Genomic DNA, 20,637 nt, shown 5'->3' with positions numbered 1-20,637 from the left:
GTAACTGATTCGAACGATTCGAAAAGACGTAGGGATACTGCAGTGACAAAAATTTGGAAACTGCAGCCTCAGTCTCTAGCTCCCCGAATGGTCCACTGATTTTGACTTTGGCCATGGGCAGACACACGCTGTGTTCTACAACCTGTTTTATCCATGCTACTTCTCCGGTGAAGTCATCTACCATCACGTAAGACGGATGGACAATGTCCAGCGTGGCGGCACTGTCTCTTAGCACTCGGCATGGTTTTCCGTTAACTTGCAGGTCGTGGAGATATGGACTTAAAAGTTCCATATTCTCATCTTTTTCCTCCACGTAGAAAAAAACTACGCTAGACTTCTCGCAGTTTACAGCTATATGTCCCAGTTTGTGGCATTTGTAACAGCGAATTGGTCTAACAGATTCGAATTTTCTTTTCTATTCTTTTTGTGCGGTTTCTCCGTTAAGTTTCTCCTCGCTCTTTTCTGTGGGCTTTTCCGCCATGTCTACAGGCTCGGATCGTCTAGTTTGCGCACCCTTTTTGAACGGAAATGGTTTCCGCGGTCCATTTCGACCGTCCCAGTTTCCCTCCTCGGCATTCAACTTTCTGCGGGTTGCGTACTCTTCGGCTAATTCAGCCGCCCTTTCCACAGTGTTCACATTACCTCTGTCTTGCACCCACAGTTTCACAGCTTGGGGGATGGTTTTGTAAAACTGCTCTAAACACATGCATTCAATGATCATGTCTCTGCTGTCGTACGCTTCCGCGCTTTTAAGCCACTCGACTAGGTTGGCCTTTAAGCTATATGCAAACTCCGGATAGCCCTCGCTATCTTTCTTGCCTGTGCTCCTAAACCTTTGCCGAAAAGCTTCGGCTGAAAGGCGGTATTTCTTCAGGAGACTAGCCTTAACTTTTGCATAATCATATGCATCCTGCACACTCAATCTGGCGATTACTTCCGCCGCCTCACACGGCAACATAGACAGCAACCGCTGTGGCCATGTACTCGGGCCGAAGTTCATCTTTTCGCAAGTCCTTTCAAAATTGCATAGGAACAAGCCTATGTCGGTCCCGACCTCAAATGGCTTTAATAGCCTGTCCATGCGGTATGATTCTGCCTCACTTGATCGTCCCAGAGCGCCTTCACTTCCTTGAGACAACTCCAAACGTTTGCTTTCAAGTTCAAGTTGCATTTTTCTTAACTCGCGATCTTTATCGCGTTCCTCCCTTTCTTTATCGCGTTCCTCCCTTTCTTTTCTCTCTCGTTCTTCTCTCTTTTTCAGAAGTTCAAACCCCAGTTCAACTTCTTCCTCACTGGCCTGTTCGGAAATGATATGCAATAATTCTGATTTTAGCATTTCCTTACGTACATCTAGGCCCAGTTCCTCACCAACAATCAACAACTCGTCTCTCAGCAGTGTCCTTAATTCCATGACTGCTGCTTTACTGCCTTGATTCTGCTCTCTAAATCTAGCTAGGAAAACACCACCTAGCTAACACACAACAATCTAGCTTCCCTACTGTTCTAAACAGAACAACCACAAAATGAAGCCTAGAGAGTCAAAGCAAAAACCAAGCACTCACCGCAGATACAGCGCCATGTCGCAAAGTCCATCTCACCGCTGTCAGCCAGTTGTCAGGATTGGGGGCTCAATCCCCTCGTCCGTGGTCCTTTGCCAAGATTGGAGTACGGCATGAATTCGAAGGTAGCTGGCCCATGCCGTCGTCCAACTTATTTACGCTGAGATCGTTGATGAAGTGAAGAACTGTTTCTCATCGAGAACGAGGAAAAGGGTTTATTTACAGAAACTAAATCAGTCTAACATGACTGCTTGAGAAAAAGACTATTAGTCCAACAGGACTGCATGAGAGAAGTGACTCAGTCTAACATGACTGCTCAAGAGAAGTGTCCTCAGCATTCGCACAACCACAGTTTTTATACACTCGATCCGCCGGTCATACGACGCGGCGACTGTTCGTTTACTCATCACCAACTCGCCGCTGCACTGCAGATCAGTTTACGTACACAAAGGCAACCGCGCTCTGTACACAGAGGCAACCGCGCGGGGTGCCGTTCCGGGAACTATCGGAGCCGATCGAGGGTCGCTCGTTGTTCTGCGCCACTCCGAAGCGTGAGAAGCACAAAAATACGTAGTTCCCGCGGCAGCTTGTCCATGCGCGTCAAATCAGCTCCGCGTTGGGGAACTCCGGAATCATTGTTCACGCACCCCGAACTAGTTCCGTCACAATGTCGATGGGGCGGGTGGAAGGCGGCGGATTCCAGCGCAAAGGCCGCTTCTTTGAACGCCTCCCAGCTGCAGCGACGGAGAGGGAGAGGTGCGCGTCGTGTCGCCCTGTCGTAACTGTGTGGCAATCTTGTTTCCCAGCTCGCCATTCTTGACACAGCTCACTTTGCGTCGAAGCGATAGAAAGCACCATGGTCACTTCGCGCGCTCCTGCAGCAGTGCTTCCTCTCGCCAGCGTTTGGACAGCGAGTGTGATGTGTTCATGTTTTTATGTGCGCGCTGACACCATGCTTGTTAATTTGGTTTGCAAACGAGTGTTTGAAAGTTTATACGGCCAATAATATTGCTATCCTTACTTTGTATAGATATCTATTTCTTTGCTATCGTAATTGACGCTTCGCCTTGCCGGCGAAACTGCGACTTTCTCTAAGCGCCGCGATTCGCCGACCGCTGTCAGACGAGGCTCCAGATTTTGAGCCGACAAGTCAACTAAAGAGGCAGTGCCACCACATGCTTACATTGATGATGACGATTATCATGATGATGATGATTATCATGGTGTTTTACCTTCGCAGCGGGCAGACGGAAAGTTTCCGTCTTAGAAATCGTGATTGAGATCACGGGAATGTACAAAAAGGAAACAACACAGTCACATTGACAAGAACCGCGAAACAGCCGCCTGTGGCAGCTGCTCACTGGCTCCTGCAGCCTCATCGCCGTCATTTACTAATTTCAAGATAATTCCAATACAAAGAATAACTAGCAATACTGTGCAAACTGATACATGTAATAAATGCAAATAATTGCTATACGGAAGGACTACTTAGTAGACTTTACTCCTGCAGCCATTGGCTGCGAGGTTACGTGCGCTTGCCGGTTTTTCTTCGGCTGTGTCATCCCTCGTTTCAAAAGGGATGCCTAGACATCATCATCACCTTCACCACCACCACCAGGCGATTGCCAAGGCGTCCGTAGAAGGCAGACCGCGAGAGATTTCAAATTGCACATTGCCTCTCTCTTAACGTATTGCGGAAGGTACTCACAGGATATATCTCAGGCAATTTTTTAGCTCCGCCTCGAACATTTTGCCGTCTCAACCTCAGTTCACTAGTGCCTTTATTTTTCCAGTACTTATCTAGGTTCTTATTCATTTAATTTGTAGTATTTAAGTTTAATTATTTCTCTCTAAACAAATCTTGTGTGGGTTCACACACCAGTCATTATCTCTGAATCTGTAGATTATCGTAAATAGAAGAGTTTAATTGTTGTTACCTTGTTTTCTTTTATTCGGTCTTTTTTGCTTGCTTTCGTGCCCTTTGCGTGGCGTTGATTGAGCAATTAATATGTCAGTTAGCACGTTGTGCACCTACTCTGCAGAGTCATGATCCTGTGTAATGTTTACTAATCTCTTACCATACCTAATATTTCCTGCTTTCAGTTGTAATTTCTACTGTTCTTCTTGCATTGAATATTGATCTTTCACGCTATCACATTGTGCGAATAAAGTTTTCGTTACATTGATGCTTTTTAAAAGCGGAGCTGTTTAAATTTCAGTTCCAGTCATGGCCGGCAACCGCTCAAGACTCGGCGCTGCTGGGCAGACCTAGATGGGCAAACCTAGGAAGGTGTTCTCTCCCGAAGAGGAGAAGCGACGGCGAAGGAGGCCGTCGCCTGCGCGCATATATCTAGGTGGGCACGGTAGAACACAAATAACCATCTAACTAGATAAAGGGAAAAATGATGAAAAAGAACCCTACAGATTGTATCATGAAAAAAAAACGCTATTAGAGGATAACGAACATGGCAGGACCGATCCGGCAATGAACAGTAATTCTTCATGTGCAGATTCCAGTCGGCGTTATTAGGCTTCTTCCAGTGGTCCGAACTTGAAGGCATTCCCATGCAGTTTTGACTTTCTTTAACTGTGGGGCGATGGGTCCAATAAAGCGCTGACTGCATGATCGTCGAGAACCTGGTCGAAGTCAGTGGTTCTTTTTATTGCATTTCAGTCAGGTTTGGGCATCGGATCGCGGCTGCGTCGTGATTACCCGTGGATGTAACATCGCGTCGTCAGGTCTTCTTTGTTGGCGTATTATTTGGTACCAGGCTTCGTCAGGAAAGCAGCGTCATGTGGGTGTGTCGTCGAGATAGACTTTTCGGTGTCTTCGTCGACGGCGGAAGCTTCAGTTCAACGAACAGCAACCCCACCTCCATCGTTTGTTGCCATTAGTTTTCCGGATAAGAGTTGGACCAATGTATGGTCGGCGCTGCAGCGACAGGTATAGGATGCACGTTGAGGGCTCCACTGAGTGGCGGCGAGGTAGTCGGCGGTATCATGTGTCCTTTCACCTTGCTGTAGGCACGGGGCGTTGGTGGCGAACTCTCGCCGTCCCAAGCCGCGGTATGGATATCGGAGATAGACATGGCCGACATCCCCGCAGTGTAGTAGTGCGGGCGTTGGTCGGGGGCGCGCAAAATGTCCGTCATCCTCGAGGAGCTGCGCTGGGTGACTGGTGGGCATGCTGGTGGTGGCGGCGGTGGTGAGGGACAGAATTGCGGCTTTATGGGGCCTGGCGTGGTGGCCGTGCTGAATCTTGACAGCGAGCGACGGTGACGTATGTTATCGCTCCCGGCTGGGGCTGCAGCGATGCCGGACCTTCCAGTTATTCCAGTTACTGCGGAAGCTCTTCATTAACTATGTCAGTGATCGAGGCCACCTGCTGCTGCGATTTTGGACACAACTTCTACAGCTCTTCCCGTACGACCGCTCTGATCTTCTCGCGCATTTCGTCGGCGCTTAGCGCTTCAGCTTCGGCGTAGTTTGTTGTCAGCGCAGTGCAGTTGTATTGCCTGGTACACATTTCAAGCGTCTTCTCGATCGTTGTGGCCTCCGAAAGAATTCTGCGAAAGTCTTGGGCAGGTTGCGTATCGATCTGGCGAATTGTTGCTCTTAGGCAGTCAACATCAAGAACCGGACTTTCTTTTCATCAGCCATGTTGGGGTCAGCGTGGCGGAAGAGGCGATTCATCTCGTCCGTGAACATCGCGATGCTATCGTTCGGTAGTTGGACTCTGGTTTCTAAGAGAACTTCGGTGGTTTTCTTTTTTATGACACTCGTGAAAGGCTTTACGAATTTCTAACGAAATAGGTCCCACGTCACCAGGTTGGTCTCTCTGTTCTCTAATCAGGTCCGAGCAGCGCACTCCTATGAAAAAAAATAGACATGGCGTAGCTAGACGTAGCCGCTCTAATTATTCAACGTCGTGATCCTCTCGTATGTCTCAAGTCAGGTTTCAGTCTTTAGCCGATGAACCACAGAAGGTTGGTGGCTCCCGAGGTTGTTGCAGCAGGATGATGGACGCAAGGACTGCCACTGGGGTCCTTTACTTGGCCTTGATCCCTATGGTCTTCTAAGGAAGAGGTCCATACTGCGGTAGCAGTCGTTGTCTATGGCTAAGTCGCTGGTCCTCGGCGACGTTCGTGTTATCCTCGGGTTTAGGGCTTGGATTGCGGCTTTGCAGAGATGTTCGGCACATGAACAATGTAATGCCTCCACCAGATGTCGCGTAACAGTGATGGTGAAGTACACAGTGACAAAACTATGAATGAGGAAACTAAGTTTTTATTGAGTGAACATGTCACCACAACAACAGGCTACACTCATAGCACAATTATGGCGGCATCGAAATCTGTTCTGTGGGTAAAGTATATCGGCTTTTACCCATGACTCTGGTAAGTTCCAGGGTAATCGCTGGTGCCCGCGTGCCTTACAGAAACTACTGAACAAATCATGTAGCATATGCAGTCTGGTTACACAACCTTCGGTGAGGACATGCACTACAGAGAGAATATGCGATAACATACGTGTAACTTCTAAATCATGACGGCGCGTCTTGCGCGGAGCGATAACTTTAAGTTTCTGGCGGATGAAATGTAATCCTCAAGAAAAGAATAAATAATTACGCGTGTCAATATTTATTTGTGTATCACGATATATGTATGTATTAGAGATACCGAGATTCCGTCCGAATAAGTAACAGCGTTTCTTGCAAATAAAACTAGAAGGCACTAGTGTCTGTGGGTGCTACAAGCATGGCGGTTTGACCTGCGTAGGAATAATGATTAGTACTGGGTGTCCTAAGAGCAATTGCGCTGTGGCAGTGAACATATCCAGCTTTTATGGACACTTACTAACTAGCGCCCAAGCGACCAAGGCACGAAGCGAGCGCGTTTTCAATGGAACCAGGGGGTTTTTCACGAATAATAAAAAGTGCAGGTCGATTATTGAAAAAGGCAGGTGACGGACATGTTCTAGACGTCAATACACACGAGGCAAATGCAGTTATCCTGCTGTGAAAAGCTAGAATTTTGTTCCTAGCGAAGTTAAAGAATCATCAATGGACGCTTATGGAAACGACGAAAATTTGTACTCCGTTTATGAGGCACAAACGGTAGCTGTGATGAAACTACGAGTTCTATCGTAACAACCGCTATGGCGTATGTAGTCCGGAGACTCAGCTTTTGATTGATGCCTATCTCAACTCTCTACACATGGCGTAACACTGTTCTGTAAAGGAAGTTTTGAAACAGACGCGCGAATTCCCCTGGTATCTTGATAAACCTAACCGCATGACGGCGGAAACGCCGGAAGCCGTGGCTAAGTGGGGCAATCGCACGCACCATAGAGTTTCTCACTACATTACCTAGAGGGAAATCTGGCGCTGCTGCGCTGTGGTATGCATGGGAATGCCAGTATATTGTGGATTCGGTTGGCATCATTTTCGTAGAGACAGGGCACTTGAAGACGCGCTTGGCAAGTACCGTTCCGTCTGTCACAATGATTCATTTTCTACTAGAACAGCACGTGAAAAGCTGTTTTAGCTTTATTATTACGTGAAAACATGTTTTGTTGAACTATGAGAACTTGTTATTGTGTGTACGACTACATGTTACGTAAAAAGTACCAGCGGGCCACTAAAGTTGGAGGACAGACGACAAGGTTCGCGCTCGCTTTGAAACAGTTGGTTGTCTGTTCTTGCTTTTCTTCGCTTGGTCATGTATCGTGGGTGAGTAAAGATGTAATATGCGTGAGTGGAAACATTTTATGAAGGTTTTACTTTGAGAACGCGCTATTTGCGTAGCCATATCCATGTTTTAGACGAAGCCTCTTACAACACCAGCCAACACGAGCCTCGCAGACACATATACCGTCATTCCTATGACGGCACGGTGCCCCTTTAAGAAACTCCCATAGACGGTGGCGCCAGATTACCCTCTAGGTGTTATAGTGAGAAACTCTATGGCACGCACCTATCGACTCGCGCTATGCTGGCAGTGGTTGAAAAGCGTGGTACTTTTTTAGGCCGCATGTAACTTAGTTCTATTTTGTCCCACTGGATGGCAGACACACAAAACTCAAAACACAAGCCACATGCAGCGCCCCTTCTCTTAAAAAAATTTTAAGAGATAGACGAATACCAGACAGTTGGCGACAGAGTAGAATGAATTTAATTTATAGAGGTAAGGGGGAGAAAGACAGAATTCACTCGTAGAGACCGTTGACCATTACATCGGTAATATACAGGCTAGCAATGCAGGCAATCAAATTAAAGCTTCAAGCATAGGCAGAGAATAATGGCATTTTGGGAGAGCTTCAGAATGGCTTTAGAATAGGTAGGCGTTTGGATGATAACTTGTTTGTTCTTACTCAGTATATCGAAATATCAAAAGGAGAAAGCAGACCGTTGTATGTGGCCTTTTTGGACATTACAGGAGCATACGACAACGTCGACCGCAACATTTTGTGGGATATTCTGGAAGGGGAAGGCTTAGGTAACGATTGTCTACAGCTTTTGAGAGAGATTTACCTAGAAAATACCGTTTGCGTTGAATGGGAAGGGATGAGAAGCGCGGAGAAAGTTCAAATCAACAAGGGACTGAGGCAGGGGTGCCCTTTATCCCCGCTGCTGTTTATGATGTACATGGTGAGGATGGAGAGGGAGCTAGAAGGAAGTAATATCGGGTTTAATCTCTCATACAAACAGGCAGGTACAGTAATAGAGCAGCAACTCCCAGGTTTATTTTATGCGGACGACATTGTGTTGCTCGCTAACAAGCAAAGTGATTTGCAACGTCTGGCTAATATCTGTGGACAGGAAGGCAACAATTTAGGTTTGAAATTTAGTTTTAGAAAATCAGGTGTTATGGTATTCAATGAAAACAGTGAACAGACAGTGGAGATACAAGGCCAAGAAATACCTCGTGTAACAGGATATAAATACCTTGGTATATGGGTTAACGAAGGCAATGGATATATGGAAGCACAGGAAAAAACCATAACAGTCAAGGGGAAGAGAAATGCAGCCATAATGAAGCACAGAGCGCTATGGGGATACGATAGGTACGAGGTCGTACGAGGTATGTGGAAAGGGGTAATGGTTCCAGGACTTACTTTTGGAAATGCGGTTGTTTGGTTTAAATCACGGGTACAATCAGGGCTCGACGGGAACCAAAGGTCAGTGGGTCGCCTCGCATTGGGCGCTCACGGGAAGACTACAAATGAAGCTGTGCAGGGGGATATGGGCTGGACTAGTTTTGAAGTGAGGGAAGCTCGCAGTAAAATTGAGTATGAAGAACGGCTGAGGAATATGGAAGAAAGTAAATCGGCTGGGAGAGTGTTCAGGTATCTGTACAGGCAAAACATTGATTCACAGTGGAGGAAAAGAACTAGGAAGCTTACCAGCAAGTATGCGGCCTGTGGGGTGGGCAACACTGCAACAAAGGTCAAGCGGAAAGTTAGAGAGGCTGAATTAATCTCATGGGTGGCGGCAACGGAAAAGAAACCTGCCATGAGTAACTACTTAAGAGGAAAAAACGAAATCAGGAAAGAAACCATTTATGATAACTCAAAGGGAAGCTCATTACTTTTCGAAGCGAGATCGGGATGCCTTAGAACACGCACCTATAAAGCGAGATATAAGAACGAAGAAGAAGCATGTGCTTGCTGCGGTAAAGCTAGGGAAACGACGGAGCATATTTTATTAGAATGTGAAGACGTCTACCCAGCGGTCGATTTAGGCACCACTGGCCTCCCTGAAGCGCTTGGGTTCAGCGGAAGCAGTGGTAAAGCAAACAGGTCCGCAATAGACATTAGTAAGAGGCGATTGGAGGATTGGTGGAAGAAAAGTAGAGAAACGACAAAAGACGGAGACGTACAAAAACACAGTTCGCAATAGGGGATCAGAAAATTTGGACTTGTTAGTTCATAGTGTTTTTTTTCTTTTCCTTTTTCATTGGTTAACCTAGGTAGGAAATATCAGGCAGCATAGTAGCAAGAGCTTGGTGGCGCAACCCACCGCCCCGTTCCAAAGGGGACGCTCATAACATCCGTCCATCCGTCCATCCGTCCAGATTTGGTTTCGATTTTGGTTTTTCAGGGGCACTCTGCCAACACTACATTTTCTATATTTCCTTCCTGAAAAGTAACAATGTGTTGATCATTGGTTAAGTGATCACATTTATGATAACATAACAAGCATGCGCACGTCTTTGCATTATGTTAAAGAATACTGTAGCAAGCATGTGACGCCACCTCGGGCATAATGCTCGTTGACCCGCCAGGCTCGGTGGCCTGCGAGGCTCAGTAGGCAACATTGATCACCCCACCGCAATAAACATCGACGAGCACAGCTGCTCGGGGTCAGTCATTGTTCATCACCACCACGCTGCGGAGCGTCCGTCTAAAGGAGGGTGTTCGAGCCCTTCCTTGTTCACGAACCCGGGCGGATAGTGACACTGACGACGAGGGTGGCGACGAGTACCGACGAGTAAAGGGGGGCGGTGTTTCCCCGCTCCGAGCGGCGAAACACCGCCCCCCGTTGCTGCCGCTATGCCGCTGTACGGAAGGTTCGAGCCATTCGAGGGAGATAGGTCCACCTGGCTAATTTACGAGGAACTAGACCGCGTGTTCTTCTGGGCAAACGACAAAACCGAGGCCAAACAACGGGACATTTTTCTGGCCAGCTGCGAGACCCGAGACTTCAGTCTCGTGCTCGACCTTCTAAAGCCAGCCACGCCGCATTTTAAGACGCTCAGTGAGCTGCTCGCCATACTGCGCTCGCATTTCAACCCAGCACCGTCCACACTAATGGAGCGTTTCCGCTTCAACAACTCGGGCCGCCGGGAAGTAGAGACCCTCGGGCAGTTCGTTGCTGCGCTACGAGGAATAGCCAGTACCTGCGCCTTCGGGAACCAACGGGACTCACTGCTAAAGGACCGTTTCGTCTGCGGCATCAACAACCCGCCATACAGACGCGACTCCTGGAGCTTCCCGACCCCTCACTGGATGACACCGTGAAGGCAGCGCTGGCAATGGAAGCTGCCGCCAAGGACGCCGGCGAGATGGCCCGTGCGACTGGCTCACGGTCGGCGGAAGCAGTGGTCAACAACTTGGCGACAAGAGGCAGTGCCTGCGGTCTCTGTGGTGGTGCCCACTCCCCCTCACAGTGCCAGTTCTCGCAAGCGAAATGCTTCCCGTGCGGCAAAACTGGGCACCTAGCACGTTTATGCCAAAGGGGGAGGACGAACAGCAAACAGCAACAGCAGCCTGGTTCAATCCCAGGTTTTACACAAGCCCGCGGCCATGGTATTCGTCGCAAGGGTACGCGGCGGGGGCGTGCGGCAGCAGGCTCAAGTTCTTCCGTGGCCAGGCTTCACGTCGTGGCCGAGGACCCGCCGATTTTCGGCATGTGGCACACAGGCCTTGTACCATCGTCTTTGCGGCCGTACATGCTGACCGTCGAAATCTGCGGGTACCCGATTTCCATGGAACTGGACACAGGGGCCAGCGTGTCAGTAATGGCCGGGAAACTCTTCAAGCATGCCTTCCCCGGTGTGTCCGTTGAGGCTTCGGGCGTGATGCTGTGCAGCTACTCCGCGCAGACATCTTAGGTCCAGTGCCAAGCACAGGCAGGCGTTCGCTTTGGCGACAGGGAGGCAATCCTTCCCCTTTACTTAACCAAGGGGTCGTCGCCGACACTGCTGGGTCGAAACTGGATTCATGCACTGGGCGTGTGTCTGCCAGAGTACCAGGAAACCAGTCTGCATGTGGTGCAAGACGTCCCCAGCCTCCTGACCTAGTTTAAGTCCCTGTTCCAGTCAGGGGTGGGCACATTCGCTGGCACAACGGCTGGCATCCATGTACCTGAGGGAGCCCAGCCACGTTTTTTCAAGCCTCGCCCTCTGCCGTTCGCCCTGAAGGACGGGGTCTGCCAGTAGCTGCAACGGTTACAGCGAGAGGGCATGCCGGTGCCCGTCAAGACGTCTGAATTGGCCGCTTCCATCATACCAGTCCTCAAGCGAGACGGCAGTGTCAGGATCTGCGGGGATTTCAAAGTTACCATCAACCCCATCGCTACCATCGAGAAGTACCCGCTGCCCCAGATTGAAGATCTCTGGTCAGCGTTGTCCGGCGGACAGAAGCTTAGCAAGCTTGACCTCAGACATGCTTACCGGCAGCTGGTGCTCCAGGCTGCCTCCCGGACGTATATCAGAATAACAACTTTGGGGCTCTTCCAGTACACGCACTTACTGTTTCGTGTGGCCCCAGCCCCAGCCATATTTCAGAGGGAGACGGACAAACTCTTCAGGGGAATGAGACACGTGGCGGTATACTTGGACGACATCCTGGTTACTGGCAGCGACGACGGCAACCACCTGCAGAACCTGCACAAAGTCCTGGCACGACTGCATAATGCCGGTCTCACGCTCAAGCTGGAAAAGTGCGTTTTCCTGGCCCCCAGTGTTGAGTACGTGGGAAATGTAATTTCCCAGGCAGGCCTAGCCCCGGCTCCACGCAAAGTTGATGCTGTGCTCAAGGCACCTAAGCCCAAGAACAAGGAGGAGCTTCAGAGCTACCTCGGCCTAATCAACTTCTAGAGGATTTTCCTCCGAACCTGTCGGAGCATCTACAGCCACTCCATTTTCTGCTTCAAGATGGTCAGCAATGGGCCTGGAAGAAGGAGCAGGAACGGGCTTTCCAGCGAAGCAAGGAGCTAATCAAGGCTCCAGTGCTGGTACACTTCGATCCTTCCAAGCTTGTCCTGACCGTAGATTCGTCGCCGTCGGCGTGTGAGCCGTCCTGGCACACCGCAACAAGGATGGCCTGGAACGACCTGCGTCGTTTCCTTCTCGTCGGCTTCATGCTGCAGAGCAACGTTACAGCCAGCTGGACAAGGAAAGTTTGGCCCACATGTTCGGTGTTCAATGCTTCCACCAGTATCTGTGGGGCCGGAATTTCGAGGCGGTCATGGACCACAAGCCGCTGTTGGGGCTGCTGGGGCCTGACAAGGCAGTTCCTGTGCAGGCATCACCACGAGTGGTACGCTGGGCCTGGAGGCTGGCAGATTGCAATTACCAGCTGGTTTACCATCAGCGAAAGTACCTAGGACCTGCTGATGCCCTGAGCCGCTACCCCTGCCAGAGGTGCCTGATGCTGTTCCAGAACCTGCTGAAGTGTTCATGTTGGAGCACGCGTACCCGGAGGTGCTCTCCAGTGACCAGCCCGGACCCAGTCCTGTCTCAGGTGGTCAAGGCGGTGTCCCATGGGGAGGAATTGGTTCAGCAGGCCTATAGCCACAAGGCCGCTGAGCTGAGCTTGCAGCAGGGCTGCCTACTGTGGGTTTCCAGGGTGGTGATCTCACAAAGTCTCCGGGTCAGGGTCCTGCAGTTGCTGCACGCTGGTCATCCTGGCGTGGGAAAGACCAAGATGGTTGCCCGGTCCCATGTTTGGTGGCCCGGCCTGGACCAGGACATCGCTCACATGGTGCAGAGCTGCCAAATCTGCCAGGAGCATCAGCGCGCCTCACGTCATGTGGAAATCACCCCCTCGCCGTTCCCAGAGAGACCCTGGTCCCAACTACATGTGGATTTTGGGGGACCCTTCAAGGGCCATTACTTCCTGGTGGTGGTGGACGCCTTTTCGAAGTGGGTGGAGGTTCTACCTGTCACCACTCTATCAGCAGGCGCGGCCAATGCAGCGCTACGACAGGGCTTCGCCGCCCAGGGGCTGCCGGACGTCATAGTATCCGACAATGGTCCTGCTTTCGCCAGCGCAAAGTACCTGGCCTGGCTGACGAAGAATGGAATCCGCCGGATGATGGTTCCGCCGTACCACCCTGCTTCAAACGCTGCAGCCGAGCGGGTGGTGCAAACCATCAAGGACAAGCTCAAGAAGAGCCAGACTTGGGATTTCCGGACGCAGTTGGCCCAGGTACTGTTCAAGTACTGGACCACCCCCCAAGGATGTCGCTTGCCATGTCCCCGGTGAGCTCATGCTGGGTCGGATGGTCAAGGCGCCCTTGGACGCCTTGCATCCGGACCTCCGATCGATAGTGATCCTGAAGCAGGTGAAGCAGAAGCTGGCTGCTGACCAAGGATGCCATCCCGGGCCTTTGCCGAAGTCGGGAGCTCCAGTTTTCACCAGGAACTTCCGTCCTGGCCCACCCTGGTCCGCTGGACAGGTGGTGTCTCATGACAGCGCCTCATCGCTGCTCGTCCGCATTCCAGATGGGGCCACGTGGCACAGACACGCCGACCATGTTAGGCCTCGTCTCGGGACCTGGCCAGCACCCTCGACTGCCACTTCCGAGTTCCAGCCCGCAGCAGGACTAGTGGCAACACCAGTCGCTTCCAGCAGAGCACCGCCCACCTGTGGTATCTCTCTCTCTCTCTCTCACTGTTTGTGTGTGTGCGCGCGCGTGCGCATTTCCCTGCTTTCACCTACTCTCGGGGACGAATAGGATATATAGTTTTTTTTTTAAACCGGGTGTAAATACACGAGACAGGAACCATTGACACTGCACTTAAAGCATATCTCTTTCTGAAAGCGAAATCAACGAAAAGAAACGCTTTAGCTGTCAATATTGGTGCCCCAGATTTCGTCCCAATGGCACCGTCACCATTGTCCGGTTCGAAGAGCAGTACTAGCTGTTCACCTTCGTTATCTTCCTTGCCTCGGCGGCAGCGCATTATCATACTGCCAGCGACGCACTAAATCTGCACCATTATTGCGCCATTTATCGCGTCTGCGACCAAGCAAAAAAACCTTCGGCGGACACGCTCCCGCCTATATTGGCAATAAAACTTTAAACCGCTTGCCTTCGAAAGAACGACGTGAATAAAAATGGGAAGCGGACTGGTCGCAACGAACATCTCTACGGCGCCATACGATTGACGGCAATATCACAAAAGGCTAAGTGCGGTCAGGATGGCCTTACAGACGTACTTTTTCTGCATCAATTACGCTCTCAAAGAGTGGCTAATTGCAAAATATTTGTTCGGATACGTGTTGGAGGAGCACGTTCACTAAAAATTTCTTCGCTGGGCTAGATCATCCCGTGGACGGGATACAAACCACTCATTTTATGGAATTGTGGAAAGTTAATTATCCTAATTTGTTATTTACGCAAACAACTAATAAATTTACTTCGTATCCGGATGTTACGTGTCTGAACAATGGAGTGATAAAATGATGTCACTGATATTTGCATTCGTTTAACAGTTCACTTGGTCCATTTAATTGCAACCAGCATAATAATAGCGCTATCATCATCAGCAGCAGCATGGTTACGCCCACTGCAGGGCAAAGGCCTCTGCCATACTGATCCAACTACCCCGGTCACATACTAATTGTGGCCATGTTGTCCCTGCAATCTTCTTAATCTCATCCGCCCACTAAGTTTCTGCCGCCCGCTACGCCAGTCCGTAACCTTTAATGACCGGTTATCTTCCCTCCTCACTACATGTCGTGCCCATGCCCATTTCTTTTTCTTGATTTCAAATAGGATGTCATTAACTCGCGTTTGTTCCCTCACCCAATCTGCTCTTTTCTTATCCATTAACGTTACACCCATCATTCTTCTTTTCATAGCTCGTTGTGTCGACCTCAATTTAAGTACAACCCTTTTCGTAAGCCTCCAGGTTTCTGCCCCGTACATGAGTGCTGGTAAGACACAGCTGTTACACAATTTTCTCTTGAGGGATAATGGCAACCTGCTGTTCATGATCTGAGAATGTCTGCCAAACGCACCCCAGCCCATTCTTATTCTTCTGATTATTTCAGTCTCATCACATCGATAGCGATCACTACCTGCACTAAGTAGATGCATTCCGTCACCACTTCCAGTACCTCGCACCCTATCAAAAACTGCTGTTCTCTACCGAGACTGTTGAACATTATTTTAGTTTTTGGCAGATTAATTTTTAGACCCACCCTTCTGCTTTGCCTCTCCAGGTCATTGAGCATGCATTGCGATTGGTGCCCTGAGTTACTAAGCAAGGAAATATCATCGGCGAAGCGCAAGTTACTAAGGTATTCTCCATTAACTCTTATCCCCAATTCTTTCCAATCCAGGTCACTGAATACTTCCTGTAAACACGCGTTGAATAGCAATGGAGTGATCGTATCTCCCTGCCTGACGCCTTTCTTTATTGGGATTTTGTTGCTTTCTTGATGGAGGACTACGGTGGCTGTGGAGCCGCTATAGATATATTTCAGTATTTTTACCTACGGCTCGTCTACACCCTGATTCCGTAATGCCTCCATGACTGCTGAGGTTTCGACTGAATCAAGCGCTTTCTCGTAATCAATGAAAGCTATATATAAGGGTTGGTTATATTCCGCACATTTCTCTATCACCTGATTAATAGTGTGAATATGATCTATTGTTGAGTAGCCTTTACGGAATCCTGCCTGGTCCTTTGCTTGACAGAAGTCTAAAGTGTTCCTGATTCTATTTGCGATTACCTTAGTAAATAGTTTGTAGGCAACGGACAGTAAGCTGATCGGTCTATAATTTTTCAAGTCTTGGCATCCCCTTTCTTATGGATTAGGATTATGTTAGCGTTTTTCCAAGATTCCGGTACGCTCGACGTTATGAGGCATTGCGTATACAGGGTGGCCAGTTTCTCTAGAACAATCTGCCCACCATCTTTCAATAAATCTGCTGTTACCTGATCCTCCCCAGCTGCCTTCCCCCTTTGCATATCTCCCAAGGCTTTCTTTACTTCTTCCGGCGTTACCTGTGGGATTTCGAATTCCTCTAGACTATTTTCTCTTCCATTATCGTCGTGGGTGGCACTGGTACTGTATAAATCTCTATAGAACTCCTCAGCCACTTGTACTATCTCATCCATATTAGTAATGATATTGCCGGCTTTGTCTCTTAACGCATACATCTGATTCTTGCCAATTCCTAGTTTATTCCTCACTGCTTTTAGGCTTCCTCCGTTCCTGACAGCATGTTCTATTCTATCCATATTATGCTTTCTTATGTTAGCTTTCTTACGCTTGTTGATTAACTTCGAAAGTTCTGCCAGTTCTATTGTAGCTGTAGCGTTAGAAACTTTCATACATTGGCGTTTCTTGATCAGATCTTTCCTCTCCTGCGATAGCTTATTGGTATCCTGTCTAACGGAGTTACCACCGACTTCTACTGCACACTCCTTAACGATGCCCATAAGATTGTCGTTCATTATTTCACACTAAGGTCCTCTTCCTGAGGTAAAGCCGAATACCTCTTCTGTAGCTTGATCCCGAATTCCTCTAGTGACTCATTCATCGGCTTCTTATGCACCAGTTTCTCCCGTTCCCTCCTAAAGTCTAGGTTAATTCGAATTCTCACCATCCTATGGTCACTACAGCGCACCTTGCCGAGCACGTCTACATCTCGTATGATGCCAGGATTAGCGCAGAGTATAAAGTGTATTTCATTTCTATTCTCGTCATTCGGGCTCCTCCACGTCCACTTTGGTCTATCCCGCTTGTGGAAGAAGGTATTCATTATCCGCATATTATTCTGTTCTGCAAACTCTTCTAATAACTCTTACCTGCTATTCCTAGCGCCTATGCCATATCCCCCCCCCCTGACTTGTCTCCAGCGTGCTTCTTGCCTACCCTGGCATTTAAGTCGCCCATCAGTACAGTGTATTTTGTTTTACATTACCCATCGCTGATTCCAAGTCTTCATAGAAGCTTTCGACTTCCTGCTAATCATGACTGGATGTAGGAGCGTGGACTGGTATGACCTTCAGTTTGTACCTCTTATTAGGTTTCACAACCAGACCTGCCACCCTCTCGTTAATGCTATAGAATTCCTGTATGTTACCAGCTGTATCCTTATTAATCAAGAGTCCGACTGCTAGTACTCGTCTCTCCGCTAAACCCCGGTAGCACAGAACGTGCAAGTTTTCAGGAATTGAATGTGCTTCTTTTCTTCTCCGAACTTCACTGAGCCCTATTATATCCCATTTACTTCCCTCTAATTCCTCCAATAGCACTGCTAGACTCGCCTCAGTAGATAACGTTCTAGCGCTAAACGTTGCCAGGTGCTATAGCGTTCTTATAAAGCAATTGTGAAAGCTTCGACAGGTTTTATTGGCGCAAATTAAGTTCATGAACTTAAACGCCTGTACCCTACCGTGCACTTCGGTCGTTACAATCGATTCTCCGGCATTATTCAACAAAATTATGAGGTTTTACGTGTCAAAACTACGATATGAACGATAGAAACGCACGTGAAATCTAGTAAGTTACGCCACAAGAACGTCTGAAGAAGCCGCAGGCACAACTATACGAGGTAGATTCATGCAGTGGCCATCACTGCCATAATAGCAGAATGACCGCAGTGCCATTGTTTCCTCTAATGACTTCAGTAGGAAACTACTCGATGGGACCTTCTTCTGCATACTAAATACTTGTAATCTGACCTATCCTCTAATAATAAATTCCAATTCTGAAAAAATATAACGAGTGTTAGGTAGAACAGACGTGCGTTACGCTGCTCGATTTCAGGCCATGTTTCTCAGAACTAAGCTTACAGGCTGAGGGTGTCTAGCAAGTGGCTGGGCTTAACGGTCTCGCTAGCTTCCAATTTCAATTTGGAACATGTCCCCTCTGGTGAAATAAAAAGGTAATTTAAATTTTCGAGTTTTATAACTGATCATAAACACATATCCTAACGTACGGCCGCTGCCGTGAACGACGTCATCAAAAAAATAAACTTATCGAGGTCCTACGCACTGTACCACTTGGTGTAAGGGACGCTTTTATGAGCCAGCAAGGGAAAAATGGCGGTTTACAACAGGAGACGCGTTGCATACGTCAGTGACGAACACGCACTTCAACCACCATGGTGGACATTGCAGAAGAAGCCGAAATCTTATTCAGCATTAAAACGCGCTGAATCACACGAGACGATGTGGGTTCAACCTCGTAGGGGTGCGCCACAGCACCAAAGTACGATGGCAAGACTCGCACTGAAATTTGGCGACAAAAGTGACCCGTAGCTCCTATCTTCATCGTCAACCGCAATATCCACGGCCACTTCACATCTAGCCGACGATGAAGGTTACTGCTGTGCAACTAGGCTAAGGCGTCAAGTGCACTTTTTATCCGTAGGCCAACGCTTGGAGATTTAATGCGTCCATGGCTATAGATGGATAATTTCCGAAAATCTTGAGCGAGACGAAAAATCTTTTTTTGTGTTTGTGTTTCAGAAAATGTTGGTAATATTGGAGAATACTGAGAATAGCTTATATTTATTCTTCCGAGAATAGAAAAAATGGCAGTCACTTTAGCATACGCCAAAAGTCACGATGGCGAAAGCTTGCGCACCCAAGAAACATCCATTAAATTACTTGACATTATCATTACTTCTGATTACTTGTTTTCGCCCACTAAAAGGCGTGGGTTACGAGTGCCCTAATTAAAGCCACCTTAACTGTACCTTACCCACTTCGCCCAAGTTAACACCAAAGGTCGTGGGTTCGACTGAAACCAAAGGTCCTGGGTTAGAGCGCATGTGCGTGAGTGTCTGTACGTGTGAGCAGCAATCAGCGCTTTGCTGTGTGTGTTTCTCTTCTCTCTGTCCAGTCAAAATATCGTGCAATCCAGCTCCTAGTATGCTATATCAACAAACCCAGCCTTCAATCTAAAGATGATTCTTAAATTTTTATTGGCCTTTTTTCCACATTCTCTGTCTAAAAAAGAAGGAATTGGTTTTTCCCTAGTCTACCCGGTTTTTCCCGGTCATTGCATCTCTATCCGTGGCCTAATGTTTAGAGCGTCGTGTTACAGTTCTGGGGAAGCTGCCTTTGAAAATTACGCACGGATACAAACACACACACACACACACACACACACACACACACGCACACACACACACACGCACGCACGCACGCACGCACACACACACACACACACACACAAACATCCCCAACCGGAACCTGTTCAGCGCTCTTAAGCACGTGTCAAGAACACCCTCAAAGTCACATAAATGGCCAGAAAGTGATGTACATCACAGTCGGGGAAAGAGCTAAAAAAAGCTATGGCTTAAAGACGAAGTCGACTCTCAACCACTCCAAACAGGTTTGGAAATAAAGTATTTGAAATTGCGTTACTTCATGTGCCCAGTCGCCCAAGCTTTTCAACAAATACCACTTTGGTGGTTTTGCATGTGAACTCTTAAGACACAAGATAACGTCCCCCACCTGACGATGTCGGCAACCGCTTGGATGAATCGCTGGCTAGTATAGCGGCGCACCGACGACTTGTTCTTCAAGCGGCCACACACGAAGCGGTAGAAGTCTTGGCAAGGATCCACCAACCAGTCCATGGTGTAGGGGTTGGAGGACGGGACTTCGGGATGGAAACCAAAAACTTGGGAGGGATTTATTTACATATTATACAGAGAGGACGTGAGCGTCAAATAACAGACGTACTGACATTACGGGCCGGCAGCAACTCGGACGCTGCGGCCCGCGGCAAGAAGTTCGAGAGAGGTGAATCAGGGAAACAGGGCATGTCCCAGAATGCTCAGGTCTCTCTGGAAGGCTTCTTATAAGCCCTTCGAGCACTGCAAGTCACGTCATGTTTGACCAATGGGAGAGTCCACTCCGATGACGCCACTTGCAGCCAATGGTAGGCGCCCGTGTCGTGGTGTCACACCTGGCGGCTTGCTGCGGTCTTGCATCGCAGACTGGCAATGCACTTCGAACAAAGAGAAGGGGAGGGCTGCACCTGCTTCATTGTCGGATGCCCACCTGCTAATCCCGGCGGCGCACGAACTTGTTGGCATGTAAACTCGTTGCCTTAAACTTGTCTGCTCGGCCGCTTCTCTGGAATGTGCTTTCCTGCTTCTGCATTCCTCAATTAGCTGTGCTGCAATCCGATGTGGTCTGGGGAACTCGAAGTAGCCTCAGGAAACGGCGCCATATCTAACAGCTCGTCCTCGCCCCGGTAGTTCTGAATGGCCGGTGAACTCAATTCGCTGGCCATGAGGAACGCTGAAAGAAGCTGCAGGGTACTGGGGTCGAGCCTCGTTTGACAACCCTCGGGATCCTGGGCCCTGGAGAAC

The 20,637-nt window shown here is 48.8% G+C and overlaps 2 protein-coding genes across 4 annotated transcripts in view; both read right to left on the bottom strand.

Annotated features, from left to right (window-relative positions):
• Nucleotides 1–19,896, bottom strand: part of LOC139049789 (membrane metallo-endopeptidase-like 1) — a 43,166-nt gene extending 23,270 nt beyond the window's left edge. Inside the window, exon 1 of the mRNA XM_070525590.1 lies at nt 19,772–19,896. Within this exon, the coding sequence (XP_070381691.1) occupies nt 19,772–19,896 (125 nt within the window). The remainder of the gene's footprint in view (nt 1–19,771) is intronic.
• Nucleotides 1–20,637, bottom strand: part of LOC139049542 (neprilysin-1-like) — a 120,681-nt gene that overhangs the window by 86,045 nt on the left and 13,999 nt on the right. The window lies entirely within an intron of this gene.

Source organism: Dermacentor albipictus, chromosome 9 (assembly GCF_038994185.2).
Source record: "Dermacentor albipictus isolate Rhodes 1998 colony chromosome 9, USDA_Dalb.pri_finalv2, whole genome shotgun sequence".
Taxonomy (NCBI): domain Eukaryota; kingdom Metazoa; phylum Arthropoda; class Arachnida; order Ixodida; family Ixodidae; genus Dermacentor; species Dermacentor albipictus.
This window is presented reverse-complemented; position numbering and strand designations above follow the sequence as displayed.